General features: G+C 52.6%; 2 protein-coding genes across 4 annotated transcripts; one reads left to right on the top strand and one right to left on the bottom strand.

Annotated features, from left to right (window-relative positions):
- Nucleotides 1–2836: 2836 nt before the first annotated feature.
- On the top strand, nt 2837–10922 carry ZBTB39 (zinc finger and BTB domain containing 39). Of its 3 annotated transcripts, none has more exons than XR_006819721.1 (3): nt 2837–2949; nt 4441–9665; nt 10107–10922. XR_006819721.1 is itself a non-coding variant. In XM_046013241.1 (2 exons), exon 2 carries the CDS (start codon nt 4485–4487, stop codon nt 6618–6620), a length of 2136 nt encoding a protein of 711 aa, XP_045869197.1. In that variant the 5' UTR covers nt 2837–2949; nt 4441–4484; the 3' UTR covers nt 6621–10922. The 3 variants fall into 3 exon arrangements, 1 of the variants encoding a protein (XP_045869197.1); XR_006819720.1 differs by having other exon boundaries at nt 9954–10922; XM_046013241.1 differs by having other exon boundaries at nt 4441–10922.
- A 935-nt stretch (nt 10923–11857) lies between these two features.
- On the bottom strand, nt 11858–15380 carry GPR182 (G protein-coupled receptor 182). The gene is made up of 2 exons (XM_046010788.1): nt 15250–15380; nt 11858–14729 (listed from the first exon to the last, which is right to left on the bottom strand). Exon 2 carries the CDS (start codon nt 14711–14713, stop codon nt 13568–13570), a length of 1146 nt encoding a protein of 381 aa, XP_045866744.1. The 5' UTR covers nt 14714–14729; nt 15250–15380; the 3' UTR covers nt 11858–13567.
- Between the last annotated feature and the right edge of the window lie 6891 nt (nt 15381–22271).

Genomic DNA, 22271 nt, shown 5'->3' with positions numbered 1-22271 from the left:
ACTTCTCGGACAGGGAGAGAGTTCATAATCTGAGCACAGATGCACGAAAGGGAAAGTTTCAGACTTTTTGCATGTCTGAGTGGCCAGCTTTCAATGTAAAATGGCTCCGGGAGGGAATCTTTCAACTGCTTATTATCCTACAGGTTAAGGCCGTCATCTTCAGAGAAAAACCACACGGCCACCCTGACCAAATACCTTATATACTGGTCTGGTAAGACATGATAGAGAATCCTCCCTCCTGGCTTAAACCTTTTCTCCCTCCTGAAGCAGGACCTACACCCAAGATCCTGGCCCTGTGGAAATCAACTCCTAAGTCTAACAAGAAAGTGGAGTCCGAACAAAGACTCCACTTTGCCTGGTCTTCCAGGACACTCCCACAGAGGACCTGATTTTTCCACCGCCCTACCAGGTCCCCCCCACCCCTGGTCTGCCCCTCCAGCAGAGGCATCAGGGGCTGTTGAGGGAGTGCCACCCCCACTCCCAGATGGAGGGGCCCCCATGCATGGGCCGGTGGCAGGGACACGTGGACGGATGCATCGAGCTGCCCCAGCCTCAAACCTGGGACCCGCCAATTCCACTGTCCTTCCCCTCCGTGCCATGGGACCCGCCGATGAAACAGAGGGACGACCAATGTTATACTGGCCATTCTCTGCTAGTGATTTATACAATTGGAGAACTCAACATGCAAAGTTCTCTGATAACCCAAAAGATCTGATTGGTTTTTTGGATACTGTTCTTTTCACCCACCAGCCCACCTGGGATGACTGTCAGCAGCTCTTGCAGGTCCTCTTCACCACTGAGGAAAGAGCGAATCCGAAGTCCATCCTGGATGACGACAGACAGCTATCTCAGAACTCTGATCTCATAAATGCAGCTTTCCCCTTGTCTCGCCCCGCTTGGGACTACAACTCAGCAGAAGGTAAGGAGAGGCTCTGGGTCTTCCGCCAGACTCTAATGGCAGGTCTCAAGGCTCAGCACACAAGCCTACCAATCTGGCCAAGGTATATGATGTAAAACAGGGTAAAGATGAGAGTCCGGCGGCATTCCTAGAAAGGATCATAGAGGCGTTCAGACAGTACACCCCTATGAATCCAGAAGCCCCAGAGACCAAAGCTGCCATAGTTATGGCTTTTGTTAACCAAGCCGTTCCGGACATTAAAAGGAAATTACAGAGGGTAGAAAGACTAGGAGAGAAGAGCCTACAGGATCTGATAGTGGTGGCAGAAAGAGTCTACAATAACAGAGAGACCCTGGAGGAGCAACAGGCTAGGATAAGTGACCGTCAGACTCAGAACCTGGCTAAGATCCTACTGGCTATGACCATGGATGGCCCACATGAAAAACAGAGACGTCTCAAGAAACTGGCTTCAGGAGAAGCTTGCCCTTGGCCCCAAAGAGCCAAGACCTCTTCGCCTTTGAATGGGCAGACCAGGAGAAGGGCATCAATGGCCAATTCACCTGGACTCGACTACGGCAGGGATTCAAGAATTCGCCCACCATCTTCGACGAGGCACTGCACGAAGACTTAGGTGAGTTCCATGCCTAACACCCTAATCTGACTCTATTACAATATGTAGATGATATCCTGTTGGCAGCAGAGATTGGGTGACTCTCCTCCCCTTCGCCCTATATAGGGTGCGAAACTCCCCATATAAGATGGGACTTGCTCCCAATGAGATCATGTTCGGTATTCCTCCACCTATTATTCCCAATTTAAAACCTGAAGTGCTTGCTGAGTTTGATGATCACCAACTCCTTTTCTCCCTCCAAATGTTACAACGAACCCATGAATAGGTGTGGCCTAAGCTGAGGGCCCTCTACAAGACTGGGCCACCCCCGGACCCCCATTGATATCAGCCCGGTGACTGGGTGTACGTTCGGAGATACCAACACCAGACACTTCAGCCACTCTGGAAGGGACCCTACATCGCGATCTTGACCACTCCCACTGCTCTCAAGGTCAACAGGATTACTCCCTGGGTCCACTACACTTACGTCCAGTCAGCTGACCCACATGCCGTTCTCAAGGACTTCATCCCAGAATGGAAAAGTCAGCCCGACAAGGACAATCCCCTAAAGCTAAGACTGCGCTCACTTACCCCACTAATGTTGCTTGCTTTTGTCAAAGACAGAGTCAGTACAGTTCAGCTCACGGTACTCAGACAGCAATACCAACCACCCGACCTTGTTCCTGAGACCAGCCTGGACCCATGACTGGGTCCTTCCTTAGGTTCCTCTGAGAGGGAAAGTGTGGAGGCCGAGAAAAATTAAGGCCATCCCACCTCAGGTTTAGCCTTAGCATAAGTACAGCCATCTCAGCTCCGGCAGCCATCTCAGACCCCTGTGCCCAAGGGCTGAACTTTCCTCTACTCTAGTTCTAAGGACCCCACCCTGCTTTGGTTCCAGAGACCCCCACCCTGCTTTAGTAACAGGAACCCATAAATACCCCTGCCTTAACTAAGCTCAGCATCCAAGTCCCCACTCTGCTGTGTCGGGTATACTTGGGCCCAAGCTTAAGCTTGTGGAATAAGCCCTCATGTGATTACACTGATGTTGGCTCCTTGGTGATCTCTCTGATGAGAAAACTTCGGTATAATAGTGGGAGGTGGGGCCTGGGCGGGGGTCCCCAGGGGCACTGGAGGAGGGCGGAGTCGCCAGACTCTGGCCCGGCCCACCCAGCTCCCAGCCCTGCCGTTGGGGGGCGCTGCCTCCTCCCCGGCGGCTGGGGGCGCTGCGGCCAAGCGGCGGGGGGCGCTGCCTCCTCCGGGACGGCGGGGGGCGCTGCGGGCCGGGCGGCGGGGGCGGCCCGGGCCGGCGCGGCGAGCGGCGCGGCGGATGGAGAGTCTGGCCGCGGCCGGCGGCGCCGCCTCCTCGTCGGGCCGGGCACGGCGGGCCGGGGCCTTTGTGTGAGGCGGCGGTGGCGATGGTGCTCGGGCCCCGCGGAGCCGGGTAAGCGCGGCCGGGCCGAGGGCTGCCCCCGGTCGAGGCCCGACCCCCGTCCCGGCCTTTCTCTCGCTCTCGCGGGGCTCCCTTCTGCCCGCTCCCGTCTGCCGGACCTATCGTACCCGGCCGCGCGCCGACCTCGGCCGGTCCTGCCGCCCATCCTTTCGCTCCCGTCTGGCCCGGCGCCCCCGCAGACGCCCCGGGGGGATCCCCTGCCGCTTGGGGATCGACCGAGCTGCTCGGTGGCCCCCAGGTGGAGCACCCCGGCCCGATCCAACGCCCTTCTTGCTGGGTTTGACCCTCCAGAGGGGAGACTGCGGCACCACGGGATTCTTGGGGTGCCTTCTCGGAAGTTCCCAGTGTGCCCCCCCTCCCACCCTCCACTCAGGCTTGCCAGTGCCCCGACCTGATGTGTGGCCGCCAGGGCCCGGGAGACGCTTCCCTGTATCCCAACAAAGCGCAGAAGCTTCTTGGACCCCAGAAAAAGTTGGGAGTTTGTAGAGGTGGTGAGGTGGAGAAAGGGGCTGTGTTGCGCGGGGCGAGTGCTGAGACTGAAGGTGAATGCAACTAGCTTGTCTTCCTCACGCATGCAGGACTTGAAAAGGCGGGGAAAGTGGGATCCAGCAAGCCTTTAGGAGTCTTGCCTGTATAATTAGATGCCCTCTTAGGGCATCAAGTAAGTCTTTTCGTTCTGATCAGCATATGCATAGATCCCAAAAGGGTGATTTAAAATAAAAGGCATATATAAGTAATAGTAAATGCTACAGTGTATCCTATTTTGCTTTATTTCTTTGGGTCTTGAGTGTTTTAGCTTAATCTTAAGCATGCAGAGGAGGAGACAGCAGTATCTGGATGGCTCTGCGTTTCGGTAAGACAAGAGACTAGGCAGGTGGCTTAGGAAGGGAGAGATCAGAACTCATTAATGAGCAAGAGGTCTATTTACGGACTGGAAGGACAGAGCATTGATAAGAAAATAAAAGAGCAACCTTCTCTTGCCCTCAGCAGCTAATGGAACTTTGGTAATGATGTTCAAGTACTTTATGGCGTTTGGTGTTGTAAGAGAAGTGAAAATACTGAACGAGATAGGAAAGCTTGTATTGGGGAAAAAGTTAGGAGATTCATCTGAGCTCTCCGTCTGGTAATGAAGTGAGGGATTGTGTCCGAGAGGTTGTCTCTGACTTGGCCCTAAGGTACTAGCTTCTGTCCCACCAGGGTTACTCCCCTTTCTTATTGACTCTCACAGACAGTGCTATCAGATTTTTTTCAATACTTTCAGGTTTTGTTGTGACTGTTCTGTCTTTGGGAACATGCAGGGGGAGAGGTCATTGTCCCGTCACTTGTCCTTGCTCCCAGCAGCATGGAGCAGCACGGTGTCCCTTGGCTCCTGCTCCCCGCCCAGGGCTCGCAAACACTCAGACTGGCGGTATTTTCTTCTGCCGAGCTCCTCGAGTGCAGGGATGTGTTTGTCCATCCATCTCTTCCGTTTACTGTCCACAGGTGAACCGTGCTGATACAGAGGCAACGTCCTAGGAGCTGCTAAGATGGGCATGAGGATCAAACTGCAAAGCACCAACCACCCCAACAACCTGCTGAAGGAACTCAACAAGTGCCGGCTCTCGGAGACCATGTGCGATGTCACTATTGTGGTGGGGAGCCGCTCCTTCCCAGCCCACAAGGCTGTGCTGGCCTGCGCGGCGGGCTACTTCCAGAACCTCTTCTTGAATACAGGGCTAGATGCTGCCAGGACCTACGTGGTGGACTTCATCACCCCCGCCAACTTCGAGAAGATTCTGAGCTTTGTCTACACGTCAGAGCTCTTCACAGACCTGATCAATGTTGGGGTTATCTATGAGGTGGCCGAGCGCTTGGGCATGGAGGATCTCCTCCGGGCCTGTCATTCGACCTTTCCTGACTTGGAGAGCACCGCCATGGCCAAGCCCCTGACCAGCAGCGGGGAGAGCCACTCCGGTACCCAGAGTTGTAGCTCAGCGGAACCTGCCTATCCGCTTGGAGACCTCCGGGGGGGTGGGGAGCACTTCGGTCCTGATAGGAACTATGTGTTACCTAGTGATGCTGGAGGAAGCTGTAAAGAGGAAGAGAGAAATGTCACCGGTGACACTAACCATAGCTTGCCTCTGTCGCAGCAGCCCATGCCGCCGAAGACGGAAGATCACGACGGCCCTGCTCCTTTCACCCCCGTCCCTAGTCTGGTGACTCAGCCGGTCCTAGGCGCTGTCAGCATGGGCATCCAAACCAGCACGAGCTCCTGCCAGCCGTACAAGGTTCAGAGCAACGGAGACTTCAGCAAAAACAGCTTCTTCCCCCCTGACCGTGCAATTGACATTACCCCTGGGACCAACTCGTGTCTGAGCAATAGCGACCACTCCAAAGATCCGGGCTTTGGGCAGATGGATGAGCTCCAGCTGGACGAGCTGGGGGATGATGACTTGCAGTTTGAAGACCCCACCGAGGAGATAGGCACCGCCGAGGAGGTGATTGAGTTGAGTGACGACAGTGAGGATGAGCTGACTTTTGGTGAGAGTGACAACCGGGAGAATAAGGCCATGCCCTGCCAGGTGTGCAAGAAAGTTCTAGAACCCAACATTCAGCTCATCCGACAGCATGCTCGGGACCATGTGGACCTGCTGACGGGCAACTGCAAGGTCTGCGAAACCCACTTCCAGGACCGAAACTCCCGGGTGACCCACGTTCTGTCCCACATCGGCATTTTCCTCTTCTCCTGCGACATGTGTGAAACTAAGTTCTTTACCCAGTGGCAGCTTACCCTCCACCGACGGGATGGGATATTTGAGAACAACATCATCGTCCACCCCAACGACCCCCTCTCTGGGAAGCTGGCTCTCTTTTCTGGGGCAGCCGCTGCAGAATTGAAGTGCGCTGCCTGTGGGAAGGCACTGGCCAGAGATTTCCATGCAGTCCGAGGACACATCCTTGACCATCTGCACCTGAAGGGCCAGGCCTGCAGCGTCTGTGACCAGCGCCACCTCAACCTCTGCAGCCTCATGTGGCACACGCTGTCCCACCTGGGCATTTCCGTCTTCTCCTGCTCCGTCTGTGCAAACAGTTTCGTGGACTGGCACCTTCTAGAGAAGCACATGGCCGTGCACCAAAGCTTGGAGGACGCCCTCTTCCGCTGCCACCTGTGCGGCCAGAGCTTCAAGTCGGAGGCCGCCTACCGCTACCACGTGAGCCAGCACAAATGCGGCAGTGGCCTTGACGCCCGGCCCACCGCGGGGCTGCAGCACCCCGCTCTCCAGAAGCGGAAGCTGCCGGCGGAGGAGTTCCTGAGCGAGGAGCTGGCTCTGCAGGGCCAGCCCGGGAACAGCAAGTACAGCTGCAAGGTCTGCGGCAAAAGGTTTGCCCACACAAGTGAGTTCAACTACCACCGGCGCATCCACACGGGCGAGAAGCCGTACCAGTGTAAGGTGTGCCACAAGTTCTTCCGAGGCCGCTCGACCATCAAGTGCCACCTGAAGACGCACTCGGGGGCCCTCATGTACCGTTGCACGGTCTGTGGCCACTACAGCTCCACACTCAACCTCATGAGCAAGCACGTGGGCGTGCACAAAGGCAGCCTCCCACCCGACTTCACCATTGAGCAGACCTTCATGTACATTATCCATTCCAAAGAGGCGGAGAAGAACCCGGACAGCTGACTGGGTCCCTGCGGAGCCAAGGGCAGCTCCCAGGCGGCAGCCAGGACGTTGATTTTCTAATGGCTGTTGGGCCCTCCGCAGCCGAAGTTTCAATTTGGCCTTGCTAGGAAATTCTGTTCTGTCTTGTGTTGAAAGAAGAAGAAAGAGCACACGAGCTGTTACTGTTTTTGAGAAGCAACGGCCCTATCATGTTTACCTCCTTACCTGTTCTTGCTCACGGAGGGCTGTGTTTTTGAGTCTTCGGAGGCCGGGCTTGGGATCTGGTCAGGCAGTTGATGCCAACTAGATCCCCTGACTAGATCTCCTCTCCGCGCCTCTCAAGTTTTAGTTTACTGATAGGTATTTATGCTGCTAAGAATCCAACCAACAGCCTCACTGAATAGAGGAGGTGGAGAGAGGTTTTCACTGTGGGTATTATTGCCAGATTTCCAACTGGGATGCCCAGCAGTGAGAGAGATTTGGGGAATGAGGTCTTTCAGAAAAGACTAGTCTGCAGGGCAGCTCACTTCAGGCGCCAGGCCCGGCCCTCAGCAGGGAAAAGGCAGATGAGACAGCAGCGCCTGCTCATTTCCACGCTCTGATCTGCTGGGGGGACAGGAAAATCTTTTGGCAGCTAGATCCAAACTGGGGGCAGAGCTTTCTGTTTAGGTCAGAAAGCTTTGGGATGAATCCTTGCTGGTCAGAAGAGGTGTCCTCCAGGGCCACCGGAAGTGGCCGCCTGGATGGACAGGAAGGGAGGCTTCTCTTTTCTCCTCGATTCCAAAGAAATGCGATTTTATGGAGTTGTAGCCCAGGTGGTTGGTTAGGCCTTCCCTGTGGGGTAAAGAGGACAGGGAGCCACTTTGATACAGTCATCTGTCATATGGCTACCTCCCTCGACCTTGAGTTTCCTGGTGGAGAGGTGGGGATGTCTCTGACAGCAGCAACCTTGCCTTAATTTACATCCAGTCTCCCACCTAGAAGTGTGTTTGACCTGTGGTGTAGATGAGAAGACCCCACGGGGTGGCAGAGTGATGGACTCTGAGCCCTTCAGGATCGAAGGGACCCGAGTGTGTAGCGGGATGTGCGGTCCGGGATGTGCGGTCCGTCTGTCCCAGTCAGGTAACCTGTTGTTTACTTTGTGCTAATTGGCCAGGAGCTTTGGCAGCTCACCTTTGACCTGCTGGAATTTATCCTGATCTGTCATTGCATCGCCACCAGGGGGCGCTATTGGACGGCAGCTGGTGCAGGCCTGCCCCAGGTGGCTGGGATGCAGTCTGCCCAGCCCTTGGGGCTGGTTGCTCCATTCTTTGTGGCTTTTGGGGGGTTCTTGCCCAAAGAAGGCTTGAGGGAGAGGGCCTTTGGATCCCGCATATTCACAAGGTAGCACCTCAGTAACTCATACTACCTCAGCCTGCTCAGGTGAGCTCTGGGAGTCCCTGGCCTCCGCCCTGACACTGCCCTTGAGGGGGACTCAACAGCACCCGGGCTGTTTCACAAGCGAGTGGTTTTAATTAACTCACAGAGCCTTTTTGGACATTGATATTTATTTATTTTTGCTTTTATATACATAGTACCCAGCATCTCTTTTGGATAAGTGACTTAAGGAAAATGAGTTTCTCCCCAGAGAGTAGCCATGGTCCAGGGGACGGTTCTGGCCAGAGGTTTGGGAAATGGGGGCTCGGACTCAGGGAGAAGGTGTCTAGCCTTTAAACAAGCGACTCCTTTTCTTTCTGTCCAGATAGTCTCTTTCAGAATAAGCCCAGGGAACCCTTTAGGTGATGGATGTGAGTTCTAGGAAGTTGGGGCTTATTAAATTCCTCGGCCTTTCCTGCATGTGCTTGAGTAGATAGGGGACGGGGTTGAGGGGAACAAGTTAAATGAAGGACCTTTTTGCACATTTTCTCATCCTTCCTAAACTTGGAAAGCTATATTAAGACACACAGGCAAGCCAAAGTTCCGTCCCTGTCGGACTTGCTGCCTCTCTCTCTAGCCCTAAATTGGTAAAGCCTCCCAGTTGGAGTGCCTGGCTCTCTGGTGGGGTGACTGTTACATGAAGGGATTTGTACCAGTGGCCACTTTTCACCATCGAACTTGTTATGCGTCCCCTCAGGTCATTCTTGTCAAGAAAGCAGTGCTGAGACTTTCTGTCCCTGACTGGCTTCTCCCTTTCTTTTCCCGCACTGACTGTTGGAAATTTAAGAAGGCAAATGTGCGGAAGGCCGCCGTCAAGTATTTGCTAAGCTTTTGAAGGCTGAGTGATCCCTCCTAGACTGTCAATGAGGACCAGTTTCTGAACGGTCAGATTTGAGAGAGGTGGTACTTACTGGAACTCAGCCAGCTGGCCAAGCATGGATCAGTGTGCTAGAGAAACCCTTTTCCTTAACGGAGGGCATCGTGGATGCTGGGTAGTCTGTATACCTAACCTGAAACTGTGAAGTTTTCCCTTTTTGCCAGTAAACCAAAAAGCAAATCCTTGAACCTTGCCCCTGAAACACTAAACAAAAAGCTGCACTCACTGATCCTCCTGAGGCCAAGCACTTGATTGGGGGGTGGGGTGGGCGGGGGCGCTGGTTGGTTGCGGTCAGACGTGTAGCAGGGGTCAGTAGCTCATGAGGCTCACTGACCAAACCCCATTCCTCTGCTTGTTCCCATATTCACACCTGACCCCTCCCCCTGTTTAGAGTCATGTTTGCGGCCTCCACCTCCAGCTCACCCTTTTCCGAACTGTTTTACTTGAAACTCTGTGTTGTGGCAAAGGGCACTCTGGGATCCCTGGTCGAAGGTATTCATTTTATTTTGAGTTTTTTAAACTTTTTTTCCGCCTTCTGTTTTGTTTCCCCTCTGCCTTGGAGCCCAGTTTAGCAGTCTGCTGTAATGTTCTGAGGTTTTTTCTGACCCCTGAATGTCTTTTCTCCTCCCCCTTCTTCTCTGTTGTTCTGTACTCAGGACCAGCTACATAATTTGCAGAGTCCTTTGTTTAAAAATGAAGAATTTCAAGATGGCGACTGTAGAGCATTAAACCAGGCACGAGGCTATTCCTGACCTGTTTCTTAAGGGAAGAAGGTAATACTTGCATAGCACGTCAGAATAAACAGCAGAGGCTGCTTTGGCCACAGGAAGGGGTCCATCTCCCACCTCTCCTGTGAGCCAGTGCCGGCTTGCTGATGCTGTAGTGCTTGCTGGGAAGCTCTGCTACATTTTAGTATTTGGTCCTACATTTTAAGACCCCAGGGAGTCTCTGTAGTTTATGGCTAGGTGGAAAGAAAGGAGGGGGTTGGGCCCCGGGTGACCCCTAAGGACCAGGAAATGGGTAAAAGTTTTTTTTTACTTTCTTCTCTTCTGATCCATCAGCACCCCTTTGTCTCCAGGACAAACCTTTGGGCCTAAATACCTTCTCCCCAGTCAGGTTTTGCTACTGATGAATTTTCTTCGTCTTCTGGCCTCTTACTGTGCCCTGTTCCTGAGACTACTCAACTTTGGAAGTGAATTTAAGTCCTTTTCTAGGTGGACACTGATTTTGTTGGTGTGGGAGTGGGCTGTGGAGAAGTCTGCCCGTCCGGATGTCCCCTCACGTTCTTTTGCTTCAGTCCTGCCCTGAGTCGTCAGGAAGCTGGGGGCACACAGCATTCATTTCACTGTCATCACTCATCGGCAGACTTAACATCAGAATGAAAATGAAACTGTTTTGATTTTGCTGTTTCTTTAACATCCTTCCCCTGTCCAGTCCACCCTTCCCTCCCACCTCTGCTAGTGAAAGTCTCTTATGAAACCGAGAAGAGTTGTTGATGCCTAACTTCCTTCCATTAAATTAATAAGTACTGACCTCCTAATATTTAAGTGTTTACTATCTATTGCTGTAAAGTTTTGTATATTTTGTAAACTTCTTTTCCCAAATAGTAGATGTCTAAAATCGTTGTACATCTGATTCTTTTATATTCCATTGTTCGGCACAAAGTGTGGTTTTTATTTAGAATAAAAAAAGGAAACTTGAAACAGGAATTCTTTTCCTCTTGACTGGGGTTACTCTGTCACTTGAGTTCAGAAGATCGGGGCCCAACACCTGGTAGTGGCAGCATTGTGCTCAGCAGATGTCAGGATTCTTTTTAAAGGGTTTTCTTTATTAGAGAGAGCACGAGCAGAGGGGAGGGGCAGAGGGAGAGGGAGACTTCCCGCTGAGCCCAGAGCCCAACTTGGGGCTCAATCCCAGGACCCTGAGATCATGACCTGAGCTGAAGGCAGAAGCTTAACCCACTGAGTCACCCAGGCACCCCCAATGCCAGGATTCTTTTGGGTAGCACAGTTTCTTTTCCTTTTTTTTTTTTTTTTAAGATTTTATTTATTTGAGAGAGAGAAAAAGCACAAGTTGGGAGGGAGGCAGAGGGAGAGAGAGAAGCAAGGTCCCTGCTGAGCAGGGAGCCTGACACAGGGCTCAATCCCAGGACCCTGAGACCATGACCTGAGCTGAAGACAGAAGCTTAACCAACTGAGCCACCCAGGCGCCCCCACAGATTTCCTTTCCTGAAGCTGGAATTCCCCAGGATTAACCTGTTGACCTGTTTTTAGTGGCAAACAAGTCAATAGCCCAACCTTTCCAGGGAAAACCTCCCCGGGGGTATCTGTTGGCCCAGAGAGTAATGGACTTTGCTCATGGCTAGTTGGGCTAGGGGTTCAGCCTCAGATGGTCCTGCCAGTGCCATCTGATTCACTGATGTGGCATGTCCGGGCGGACAGAGGCAGACTCAGAGGAGGTGAAAGTTTGGCACGGTCTCATGGGGTCGTTAACAAACGTACCTCCACAAGGCCGGAGCTAGACATCAGAAGTTGGGGCGTGACGCGCTCCATCTGGTCTCCACACGTGGGTCAGGAGTAGCGCCGGTCAGGGCTCAGGGAATGCCGAACGGAGCAGCCTTGCCGCTGTCAGCACACCCTGGGCTCTGGCCTCCCAAGCCCCTAAGGAGGTATTCCTGCCGCTCAGGGTGACAACGTGATGCCAAAGAAATCCTTGAGAAGAGTGAGCCCCTGAGGGGCTGGTGTCCCAGGTAACCCAGGAGGTGACAGATGTGACATTGGGTTCCCTTTAGGAAACTTGTGGAGCCTCAAGTCAGCAGAGGCAGTGATAAGGGCATCAGATTTGGGCTTGGTTTTTATTTTTATTTTTATTTACTTATTTTTTTAAAGATTTTATTTATTTATTTGAGAGACAGAGATCACAAGTAGGCAGAAAGGCAGGCAGAGAGAGAGAGGAGGAAGCAGGCTCCTGACCAAGCAGAGAGCCGGATGCGGGCCTCCATCCCAGGACCCTGAGATCATGACCTGAGCCAAAGGCGGAGGCTTAACCCACTGAGCCACCCAGGCGCCGCTGGGCTTGGTTTTTATATGGGCACAAAGGTGGAAAGTCTTTTTTAATGCACTTTGTGTATTGTTAGGTTAATCCCTTCCTACAACCCCAAGTCACGACCCGGACTGTCCTGGCTGAAAAAGTCTTCAGCTCTGTGCCACAGAGTAGCTATCTGTCGCTTAAGACCCTTTCGGATTTGGGTTTGGCGAGTGGGACTGCAGCCGCATTTCCCTCTGTGGCCCTGACAGACAGGTACATACACTATCGGAGCACGTGTTGAGTGCATCAGATAAACGCGGTTCTCAGATTTCTAAAAGCGGGACGGCGCTCCAGGTCAGTGAATGGATATTCCAAGTGAAACATTCCAGAAATACTGAGCTCTTGAGCAGAGCAGAGGCCCTCAGTGAGTATGTTCACAAGCCCTTTATTCTGCTCGGGTCGGGGTTAGGACACCAAGCACTTGGAACTAGTGGACTGGGGACAGGTTCTTAGACTTTTTCTTCATGGACATGGTCCTAGATTCCCAAACTGATAAATGAGTCTTTTCCAGAAGACCTACTTGTCAACAAGAAGGCTTAGGACAAGCGTGAATAGAAGTAAGTTGCTGGACAGGAAAATTATGGAAGACCTGGCCAGGGAGAATGAAGTTTAAGGGTGAGGACTGACTTAGAATACCAGAGCTCTGCCTTGTGACAGAATCGGAAAATTTCTACTTCCCCATCCCCTACTCAGGGGACAAGGGCTGAGGGACAGAGCCTCCGGGAGCGTCTGCCACTGCCTCTCCCAAGGTCTGCTCTCAGAATGAATGTCCCTTGATATTTTCCAAGATCTAGAGAGAAAGGGAGGGATGGGGGCGGATTTCTGATAGCATCTCTTCCTAGAAGTCTGGAAATGTCCTACATCTGAAGGCGGGAGCAGGTGGGCTCCGAGGAGCATTGACTCTGGGATGGCTCCCTGCTTCGTGGGGAGGGAAACAGGATGGATGAAGGCGAGAGTATCAACAAGGAAATGGAGCCACTTCCTGGATGGTGGGGGTGGGGCACCAGACCTCTGCTTCACCCCCTCCATCCATCATATCACCGAGGATGCTAGGAAACTGCTGAGGCCTCCTGGTTCCTTGGCCTCTGACCGCTTGTCCTCACAGCCTGCACAGTGTGCAGGGGTGGGGGGTGGGGGAATCAGCAAGCACACAAGCACAAAAGGAAAGTTGTGTGAGGTCCCCACAGAGCACACTCTTTCCGGCCAGGGTGATTGTTGAAATGAGTGTGTCGAGTTTCTGCTGAGCCTCTCTTTAGCCTATCCCAGCTGGAAGTACAGATTTTGGAAAGAGCCAGAGTCACGGCTGTCTCTGTTACTTATTTCACCATTTTTCCCGAGTGTCTTCTTGAGTCCCAAGGATTGAAACGAACAGGACACCACCAAAGACCTATTCTCTGCCCCTCCCTGCCCCCCGCCTCCTCCCCATCTCACTTTTATAAGACACACTCAAAATTGGCGGTGAGCATTTTGGCCCTCCCCCCACTCCCCCCCAATCTCTCACCTACACCCGCAGCTTTCTTCTTCACTGATGGAGAGTGGAATCTACACTGGGGTGCGGAGAGGGGTGAGGTTGTTGGCGCCTACCGGTTCAGGCTTGGTGGTTCTGGGGGCCTGCCGCAGCAGGCTGGGCGCCCTCCTTGGTGATGATGATGGAATGCTGAGTGGAGGAGGAGGACGACGAGGAAGCCCGTCTGTCCGCCCTGGCCCGGGCCTTGGGAAGGTAATGGACCACGGCGCTCAGCAGCTGGTCCCGGAATCTTGGGCTGAGGAAGTTGTAAAGGATAGGGTTGACCACACAGTGGAGCATGGCGAAGCAGTCGATGACGTCGTAGAAGAAGTACAGCAGGTGGACCAGGTAGCAGTGGAGGACGATGTGGGTCCCGTGAAGTGTGAGCAGGAGCAGGGTCACGTGGTAGGGCAGCCAGCAGATGGCGAAGATGACCACGTAGGCGCACACCAGTATGCAGTGGCGCCGGCCCTCGGGCCATCCCGCCTGCCGAAGTCGGCAGGCCGTCAGCACGTTGAAGACCACCATGAGCGGGAAGGGCAGTAGGAAGCCCAGGATGGTGGTGCACATGGCCACCGCCAGGGCCCACGTGCTGTAGGTTTCAAAGGGCGCCATGAAGAGGCACATGGGCTCGGAGCTCTCTACCAGCTGGATGTGCACCACCTCGGGCAGTGGGATGATGGCCGAGAGGACCCAGACTCCTGCGCACACGGCCCGCCGCATTCGGTGCTGGTGGCGCTGCCAGGAGGGTGACGTGCTGGTGAGGGTGACGTAGCGGTCGATGCTGAGGCACACCAGGAAGAAGATGCTGCTGTACATGTTGGCAAAGTAGAAGTAGTGCGTGAAGCGGCAGGAGAAGCTGCCCCAGAGCCAGGTGTAGTCCAGCATGACCTCCAGCATCCACACGGGCAGAGACAGGACAATGCCCAGGTCTGCGATGGCCATGTTGAGGACGTAGAGGTTCATCAGCCCCGCCCGGCCCAAGCAGCGCCAACTGACCCATATCACCAGGAGGTTCTCCACCAGGCCCACCACAAAGATGGCCAGGTAGAGGACAAAGAGGATCACCTGCTTGGTGTCCTCTCGGAGCTCCATGTGGCACTCGGGCAAGGTGTGGTTGAAGAAGGAGAGCAGCTCATTCCAGTTGTGGATCTCTCCAAAGTCACTAGCAGGTGCCGTGGTGAAGCCTTCTGTGGGGGCAGGCGCCATGTTGTCCTTAACCGACATTAGCACTGGTGTACGCCTAGTGGGGAGAAGAGAGGGTTGGAAGATAAAGGAGACCTCGAAAGCAGCCTTAGATCTCAAGTTAGCGGGCCACAGCGACCAGGATGCTTTGGGAAAGGATTCTGGGTCTGAAGAGGCAAGAGAGAGAGTTTTAAATTCAGACTGTGGAGAACTAGTACGCAGCTCCCTTGCCCGCCTTGACCTGTGAGCAGAGATGTTTTGTTAGGACTTGGTGGCTCGAGAGACTAGAGCTATTTGTGCCCAGCCAGATTCCTTCCCAGCCTGGGGGGCCCCAACATAGCTCGGGCCACAGGCTGGCTCCGACCTCTACTTCTCTCCCGAACCTCACCTTTTAGCCCTTTCACCTGGGCCTTCCTTAGGAAGTCTACTCTGTCTCACCTTCGGGCTATGGATGTGGGACACACACACACGTACACACACCCCTCTCATTTATCCCCGGGGACATCTGTGGGTCATGCACAAAAGTCAGTTTGTCTTCAAGCCCTGATTCCCTTCTTTCCTAAGAGGGAGACACCCACCTGCGTTTCTGTCAGGAGCGCTTCTGGTCTGGGCTGTTGCAGAGCCGTGAGGAGACTGGAGGGCCGGTGGCCGTGGGGCTGGCTTCGCTGTGGGCTTCAGGGCCGTCCTTCTCATCCGGGAAGCAGTATCACTGGCTGAGGCTCCGTGGGAGAGGGTCAGGGTTTTTCCTGCCTTCCCCCAATGCAGATAGAGGGGAAGTCACAGCAGATGACCCGTGTGCCAGTGGCAGGGAGGAGTCAGGCTGCAATCACGAAGATCCCGACTCCTAACTCACCAGCTGTGTGAATTTACCTCTTTAAGCCTCAGTTGTCTCCTCTGCAAAATGGGACAATACTGTCTACTAATAGGGGTATTGTGAGAATTCAGTGAGCCCACAAGGTGAAGTGTTTAGCACAGGGCCAGGCCTGTGGTAAATGCTTTACCTACGTATGTGTTTTCCACTCTGAGTGGGCTTGGAATCCTGCTCTCCCCTGTCTGTTGATTCCTACTAAAGCAAAACTGGATGGGGGTGGGCAGGCGAAAATAAATCCGAAAATCAGCCAGACTTTCAGTCATGCTGCCTTTCCCCACTGCCTTGCACCCACCCTGCATTTGGGCTCTGAGGGGGAGAATCTGGAGAGAGAGGGAAGACTGAACGGGGGGTAGGGGGTGGAAAGGGGGCTGCATTGAACTTCAGGGAGTTTCCTAGGTAGGGGGGCAGGGAGAGCAGCATCCTTCCCCTGCTGCTTCACACTTCTCATGAGGTGGGTGGGTCAGGAGAGGCAGGTAGACACCACGCTTCCCTCCTTCCAAGCCACGGGCGAAGGCTCAGAGCCCGTGGGTTTGTGTTGTCTTGTGCCAGCAGAGCTTCCAGCTTCTCGGAGCATTTTTGCTGCTGTTAAGCATTTGATCTCTGAGATACCTTGTTGTACCCCCTGTGGGGATGAGGGGTGGGCTTCCTTATCCTCTGTTTGTTAAGCACAGAGAGGCCACCTGTCACACACAGGCCCACCGGTGCAGAGGGCAGAGTCCCCTGGAGCTAGGCCCATGCTCTGTGGCCTGTAGGGCTGAGGGTGTGCTGGCCCGAGGGGACTAGGTGTGCATATTTAATCAAAGTGAAGTTCCCATACCAATGTCAACCAAGAATACAGTTCAGCGGCACTCAGTACATTCACACTGTTGTGTAACCACCACCTCTCCGTAGGTCCTCACGTTTTCCCAAAAGAAAACCCCACACCCATGAAGTACTCCCTGTTTCCCTCTTCTCCCAGCCCCTGGCAGCAACCATTCTGCTTTCTGTCTCTGCGAATTTACCTGTTATGGACATTTGATAGAAGTAGAATCATACAAAGTGCGACCTTGATGTCTGTTTCATTTTTCACTTGGCAGTGCTGGGGAACTTCATCCACACTGTGGCAGGTATCTGCACCTCCTTACTCTCTGGTGTGGCTGAGTAATACTCCATGGCCAGGCTACACCACATTTTGTGTATCCATTCAAGAAGGGGATTTCTTTTTCAGTTTAATAATTAATTTTTTATGGTGGTTTAATAAACATAACATCAAATTTACCATTTTAGCTATTTTTTAAAAGATTTCATTTATTTATTTATTTATTTGAGAGAGAGCAGAAGCAGAGGGAGAGGGAGAAGCAGGCCTCCATGTTAGCTATCTTTAATTATACAGTTCAGTAGCCTTAAGTAAGGGGTGCCTGACTGGCTCAGTTGGTAAAACATGCAAATTTTGATCTTGGGGTGTGATGAGTTCAAGCCCTACCACTGGGCATAGAGATTACTTAAATAAATAATAAAATATGTATGTTCAGGGCGCCTGGGTGGCTCAGTCACTAAGCGTCTGTCATCGGCTCAATTCATGATCCCAGGGTCGTGGGATCGAGCCCTGCATCAGGCTGCCTGCTCAGCGGGAAGCCTGCTTTCCTTCTCCCATTCCCCGTGCCCATGTTCCTGCCCTCGCTCTATCTCTCTTGCTGTCAAATTAAAAAAAAAAATCTTAAAAAAAATACATATGTTCACACTGTTGTACAACCATCACCACCAATCATTGCCATGAGAAGGGATATTTTTAATTTTGCAGTTTTCCTAAAGCCTCCTATAGAAAAACAGGTTCTCTACGCACAACACTTCGGACACCAAACATGTAGGGGTAACCAATTTTCCAACCCCCTCCCCCGGACACCAAGTGGGTATCCTGAAATTTATCATTTCTGACACCAACCTGAAGTTAGTGTCAGACTCCACAAGTTCAAGGGCTCAGTCCCACACAACTGTTCTCATTTCAGAGGCCAGTGACAAATCATTGGTCCCTAAGGTACTCACAATTCTGTCCAACATGGTTACAAAGTTCCCGCAATCCCTCCCCACCTCAGTTTCAATACTTGGTTGGAGTTTTTCACAAAACTCAGAGAAGCGTTCACTGTGTTTACTGGTTTATTGTAAAGGATACAAATGAACAGCCAAATAAAGAGATATATAGTGTGAGGCTGGGAAGGTTCCTGAGCTTTGTCCCCGTGGAGTTGGGGTATGTTGCCCTCCTGGCATGTAGATATGTTCATCAACCCAGGAGCTCTCTGAACCTCATAGTTCAGGCATTTTTGTGACTTCTTCAACACATAGGCGTGATCTATAATTAATTTAATATCTAGTCTCTGACCTCTTCCCAGAGGATGGGAGGTGAGGTTGGAAGTTCTAAGCTTCTAATCAAGTTTTGGTCTTTCTGGGAACCAGTCCCCATCCTGAAGCTATCTAGGAAATTTCCTAAGGGATTTAGGAGCTCAGGAATTGGGGGCAGATACATTTCTTATTATGTCACACTTCTCCTCCCACATCAGATGGCCCCTAGATCAAGAATTCCGTCATGATGAGCTCTGATGACGTAAAATGTGGTTTACTTTGATTTTTTAAAAAGATTTTATTTATTTATTTTGCAGAGAGAGAGATCACAAGTAGGCAGAGAGGCAGGCAGAAAGAGGAGGAAGCAGGCTCCCCGCCGAGCAGAGAGCCCCATGCGGGGCTCGATCCCAGGACCCTGGGATCATGACCAGAGCTGAAAGCAGAGGCTTTAACCCACTGAGTCACCCAGGTGCCCCTACTTTGATTTTTTCCCCAACAGTTCTACACACACTCTCTCTCTCTCTCAGATCTCAATTTCTATCCTATAGGTATCATTTTTCAATAGGAAGTCTTCTGAGGATTCTCCTTTCCTTCCCCATACCTTTGAGCCATGCAGAGGGAGGCTCTGTTGGACCAACCCTCCAGGGAGACCCTAGTTCTTGTCGCTGCTCTCTCTACACATTCTGACTCATCGCCATTTCCAGTCTTCTGAAGACTACATTTTAGTGGCTCCTGTCTCCGGGGTCTCAGACTCTTCCACCCCCCGACCTTTTCCCTCCCATACAGAGACATCACCCCTGCAGCCTCACCTCCACCTGCTCCCAGGCCCCCGGCCCTCACATCACTGACTGTGTATTTGCGGCAGGAGGAAATGCTGGCGGTGCCTTCTGGCAGAGGCTCAGAGGGAAAGCTGCTCCCTCAGGAAGAGATAAGTGACAGCTCTGCAGTTTTCATGGCCTGTTTTTCTTTGGAGGGAGGAGGTGTGCAGCTGGAGAGAGAGAGATTGGAAGGAAGGGAAAGACAGAGGGGGAGGACCCAGGCTTTTTGCCAACCTGAGGAGGAGGGGGGTGGCAAACAGCTTTGCTCCAAGTAACAGGAACAGCAGTAGCAAAACAATTCCTGGAAATTTGCTCTTTCTCCTTCCTACCCACCCCCCCCCCCAGTTTTTTTTTTCCTTCAAAAAATGTAGACAAGACATTGTAATCAACAATCAGAAAGGAAGGAAGGTACCAGGGAGGAGTTATTGGAGACAGAGATAAAAGCAGGCAGCTTCCCAGGGTCAGGTGGGGGCCAAGGGCTTGTGCCTGGACCCCAGAGGAAGGGGCTGGGCAGGCCAGCCCAGGCATTCCCCCATTGGGCTGGCTTGTGTGGCTGAGAACCTCACTTCATGTGTGGAGGGCAGATGGATTGTGGATTGGTCCAGGCTGAGGAGTTTGGCCAGCTTCCCGGAAGTCCCCGGGTGCAGAAGCCCAGCCCAGCAGCAGAAGCCCTTCTGCCCTCCTCCCACAGCTTCCCCATGCCAGAGAGGCAGCCTTGTCTGCCCAACAGCACCAGATAAGGAGCTCCCCAAGGTTCCGCAAAGAAGGATGTGGTCCGGTGGCCCTGTCCTTGGTTCTGCTCAGGTCCTTCCTGCTCACTCACTCTTCACTGAGACACGGTGGAGATAACACTTTCTTGGAACCAGACCTGGCTTTGACACCTGTTTCTCCCACTTAGGAGCCATGTGACTTTGCACAACCACTTTACCTTTCTTTTCTCTCTCTCTCTCTCTTTTATTAAAGATTTTGTTTTTGGGGCGCCTGGGTGGCTCAGTGGGTTAAAGCCTCTGCCTTCAGCTCAGGTCATGATCCCAGGGTCCTGGGATCGAGCCCCTCAGAGGTCTGTCTGCTCAGCAGGAAGCCTGCTTCCCCCTCTCTCTCTGCCTGCCTCTCTGCCTACTTGTGCTCTCTGTCTGTCAAATAAATAAATTAAAATTAAAAAAAAAGATTTTGTTTTTATTTATTTGACACACAGAGAGAGCACACAAGTAGGGGGAATGGCAGGGGGAGAGGGGGAAGCAGACTCCCCACTGAGCAAGGAGCCTGATGGGGGGCTTGATCCCAGGACCCTGAGATCATGATCCAAGCCAAAGGCAGATGCTTAAGCAACTGAGCCACCCAGGCAGCCCCACTTTACCTTTCTGAGTCTCAGTTCCTTTATATGAAGTGAGGATAAGTGTTATTGTATGGGAGGCCAGAGATGAGATATGTACAATGTGTGGCATAAGCATGTCCCTTACCCGCTTTCTAGGGGTGAGGAAGAGGAGATCCCTTCTTGTGGAATTACCTTGAGATACCTCTCCTTGGTCCCACCACCATTTTTCTTTGCACTGGGTCAACACCAGCTTCCTCTTTTATTTAGTTGTCTGGTGTTGTGTTTCTTACATAGAAGGTCAAGAACATCCTCAATGGTGCTATGAACTACCACAAAAGAGATGTAGTAATAGTAACAGTTAAGATTTATTGAATACTTACCATTTACCAGGCATGACTGCGAGGTGCTTGACGTCACCAGGTGCCGCCTTTAATCCCCGTAACAACGTAAGGAGGTGGCTACTACGAGAGACAAGGCTTCTACCATAGCGTGAGGCACAGGGAGGTCAGACAACTTGCCTGAGTCCCACTGCTGTAGTATTTCAGTAAACCCGTATTGCGGGAATTCTTGACCTAGATTCCTGGCACCTAATGGCTTTAGGTGATCTGGGAACCCCCTGAAAAGTATATTCAAAATCCCATATGTTTTGTTAAGTCATTTTTATGGGGATTTGAGTCTTCTTGGATTCTTAAAAGGGTCCATCATGTCAAAAATGACTGCCCTGAAGCACCTCTCATGGATGGGGCTGGAATAAAAAAAAATAATAATAAGTGGGGTATGCTATAGGCTTCTGTGGAGGTGACTCAGCCTGTGAAATTCTGGGATATTTCTTGAGTGAGGGTGAACTCTCCTTCATGGGATGACCTGGGGAGGGGTTGAGAAAGGGGAGGAGAATTGTCTTTGCTTCCACAGGATGAAGAAGAACAACCATTTCCTCACTGTGGTTTCCCAAGAGAGTGTATGTGGAGGTGTGTAAGGTTAGTGCAAGGAAGAGGAGAGACTGAAGGCTGGGAGGTCCCCAGGGAACTGGGACCCCCCAGCAGCCTCCAGGCATGCCTCAGCTCTTCCCTGCTCTGCAGTTTCTTATCCATCTCCTGGCTTCTGTTCCTCCCATAGAATCCCCCCACTTCCTGATCTCCAGCACCTCCCCTGGGGGGCTCTGTAGATGTCCTGACAGTCCCTTGCTGATTCCAGATTTCTTCTGTTGCGCTCACTTTGGTTGAGCGCCTGATGGGTGCTGGGCAGAAATGCCCCTTGAATTCTCCACTGTTTCCAGAGGCCTCGACTTCCTAGGATTCCGTCTTGATGACAACATAGGGGTTCTTAAACTCATGAGACCCTCCCAATCCTCCTCCCTCGTTATAAAGAAGAGGGGATGGAGGTTCTGCAGACTCTCACATGGTTAGACACTGTGAGAAACGCACTGTGAGAATGGAGCACGAGGTGGGGTGTGGCAGTCACCTAGCTCTGCACACACTTCTCTTGCAGGATGTGGGGCACTGCCGGGGGCTAGACCCATCCCTGCCCCCGAGGGGCTGCAGTCCTCAATGCTCTAGGGGTTTAGCACAATGGGGTGCAGCCCACATTGCCTCATTCACATGAAGTCATTGTGTCAGGCTGCACCTGGAGCTTCCGGATTTCCACCATTTCTCTCCCCCTCAAACAATGATCATCCAGCCATTTTGTGGCCCCTTGGGGAAGGACGTTCAAGAGGTTGGGGAACCACGTCTAGATGTCCTTTCCGGAGTGTCAGGGAGCTGTACACTGGCTAGGGGGTCTTATTTCTGCTAGTGCTTCCTGAAGGACACAAACACTGAAGCTTGCTGAAGGGCCCTGCCCAGGGCTACAGCTCAAGGGCCCGCCATGATGGCAGGACAGCTGTGTGGATAAAGACAGCCAAAATGAGCCAGGCTCAGTATTCTTCTGAGCTTCTGCATGACTCACCTCCCTCCCAGGTCTCTTTTCTGGGGGAAGGTGGCTGGTGTAGTCCTGTGGACGTAGGCATGGACCTGAGCCCAATCCTGTCAGAGGCTACTGGGGTGCCCTGAGGAAGCTGCTCAGCCGCAGCTCTGTCCACTCTCCTTTTGTGGAAGTGGGGTCCTCCGCCTCACCCTGAACCCCCTCCATGGACAGCTGTTCTGACCGGTCTCCAGTCCCTTCTTTAGTCTGCTGAGGGGGCAGTTACCGCCTCCTCCCACCATCACCCAGACACGCACCGAACGAACGAACATCTTTGCGGTTACACAGGCTTACAGCCCTGCCTGCTTCGGTGGGGTTTAG

This window comes from Meles meles, chromosome 7, assembly GCF_922984935.1.
Source record: "Meles meles chromosome 7, mMelMel3.1 paternal haplotype, whole genome shotgun sequence".
Classification (NCBI taxonomy): Eukaryota; Metazoa; Chordata; class Mammalia; order Carnivora; family Mustelidae; genus Meles; species Meles meles.
Note: the sequence above shows the minus strand (reverse complement) of the source record. Positions and strands in the feature narration are given on the sequence as shown.

Excerpts from the sequence above, each read along its gene's own strand:
- ZBTB39 (XM_046013241.1), top strand. The coding sequence starts at position 4,485 with ATGGGCATGAGGATCAAACTGCAAAGCACCAACCACCCCAACAACCTG.
- GPR182 (XM_046010788.1), bottom strand. The coding sequence starts at position 14,713 with ATGTCGGTTAAGGACAACATGGCGCCTGCCCCCACAGAAGGCTTCACC.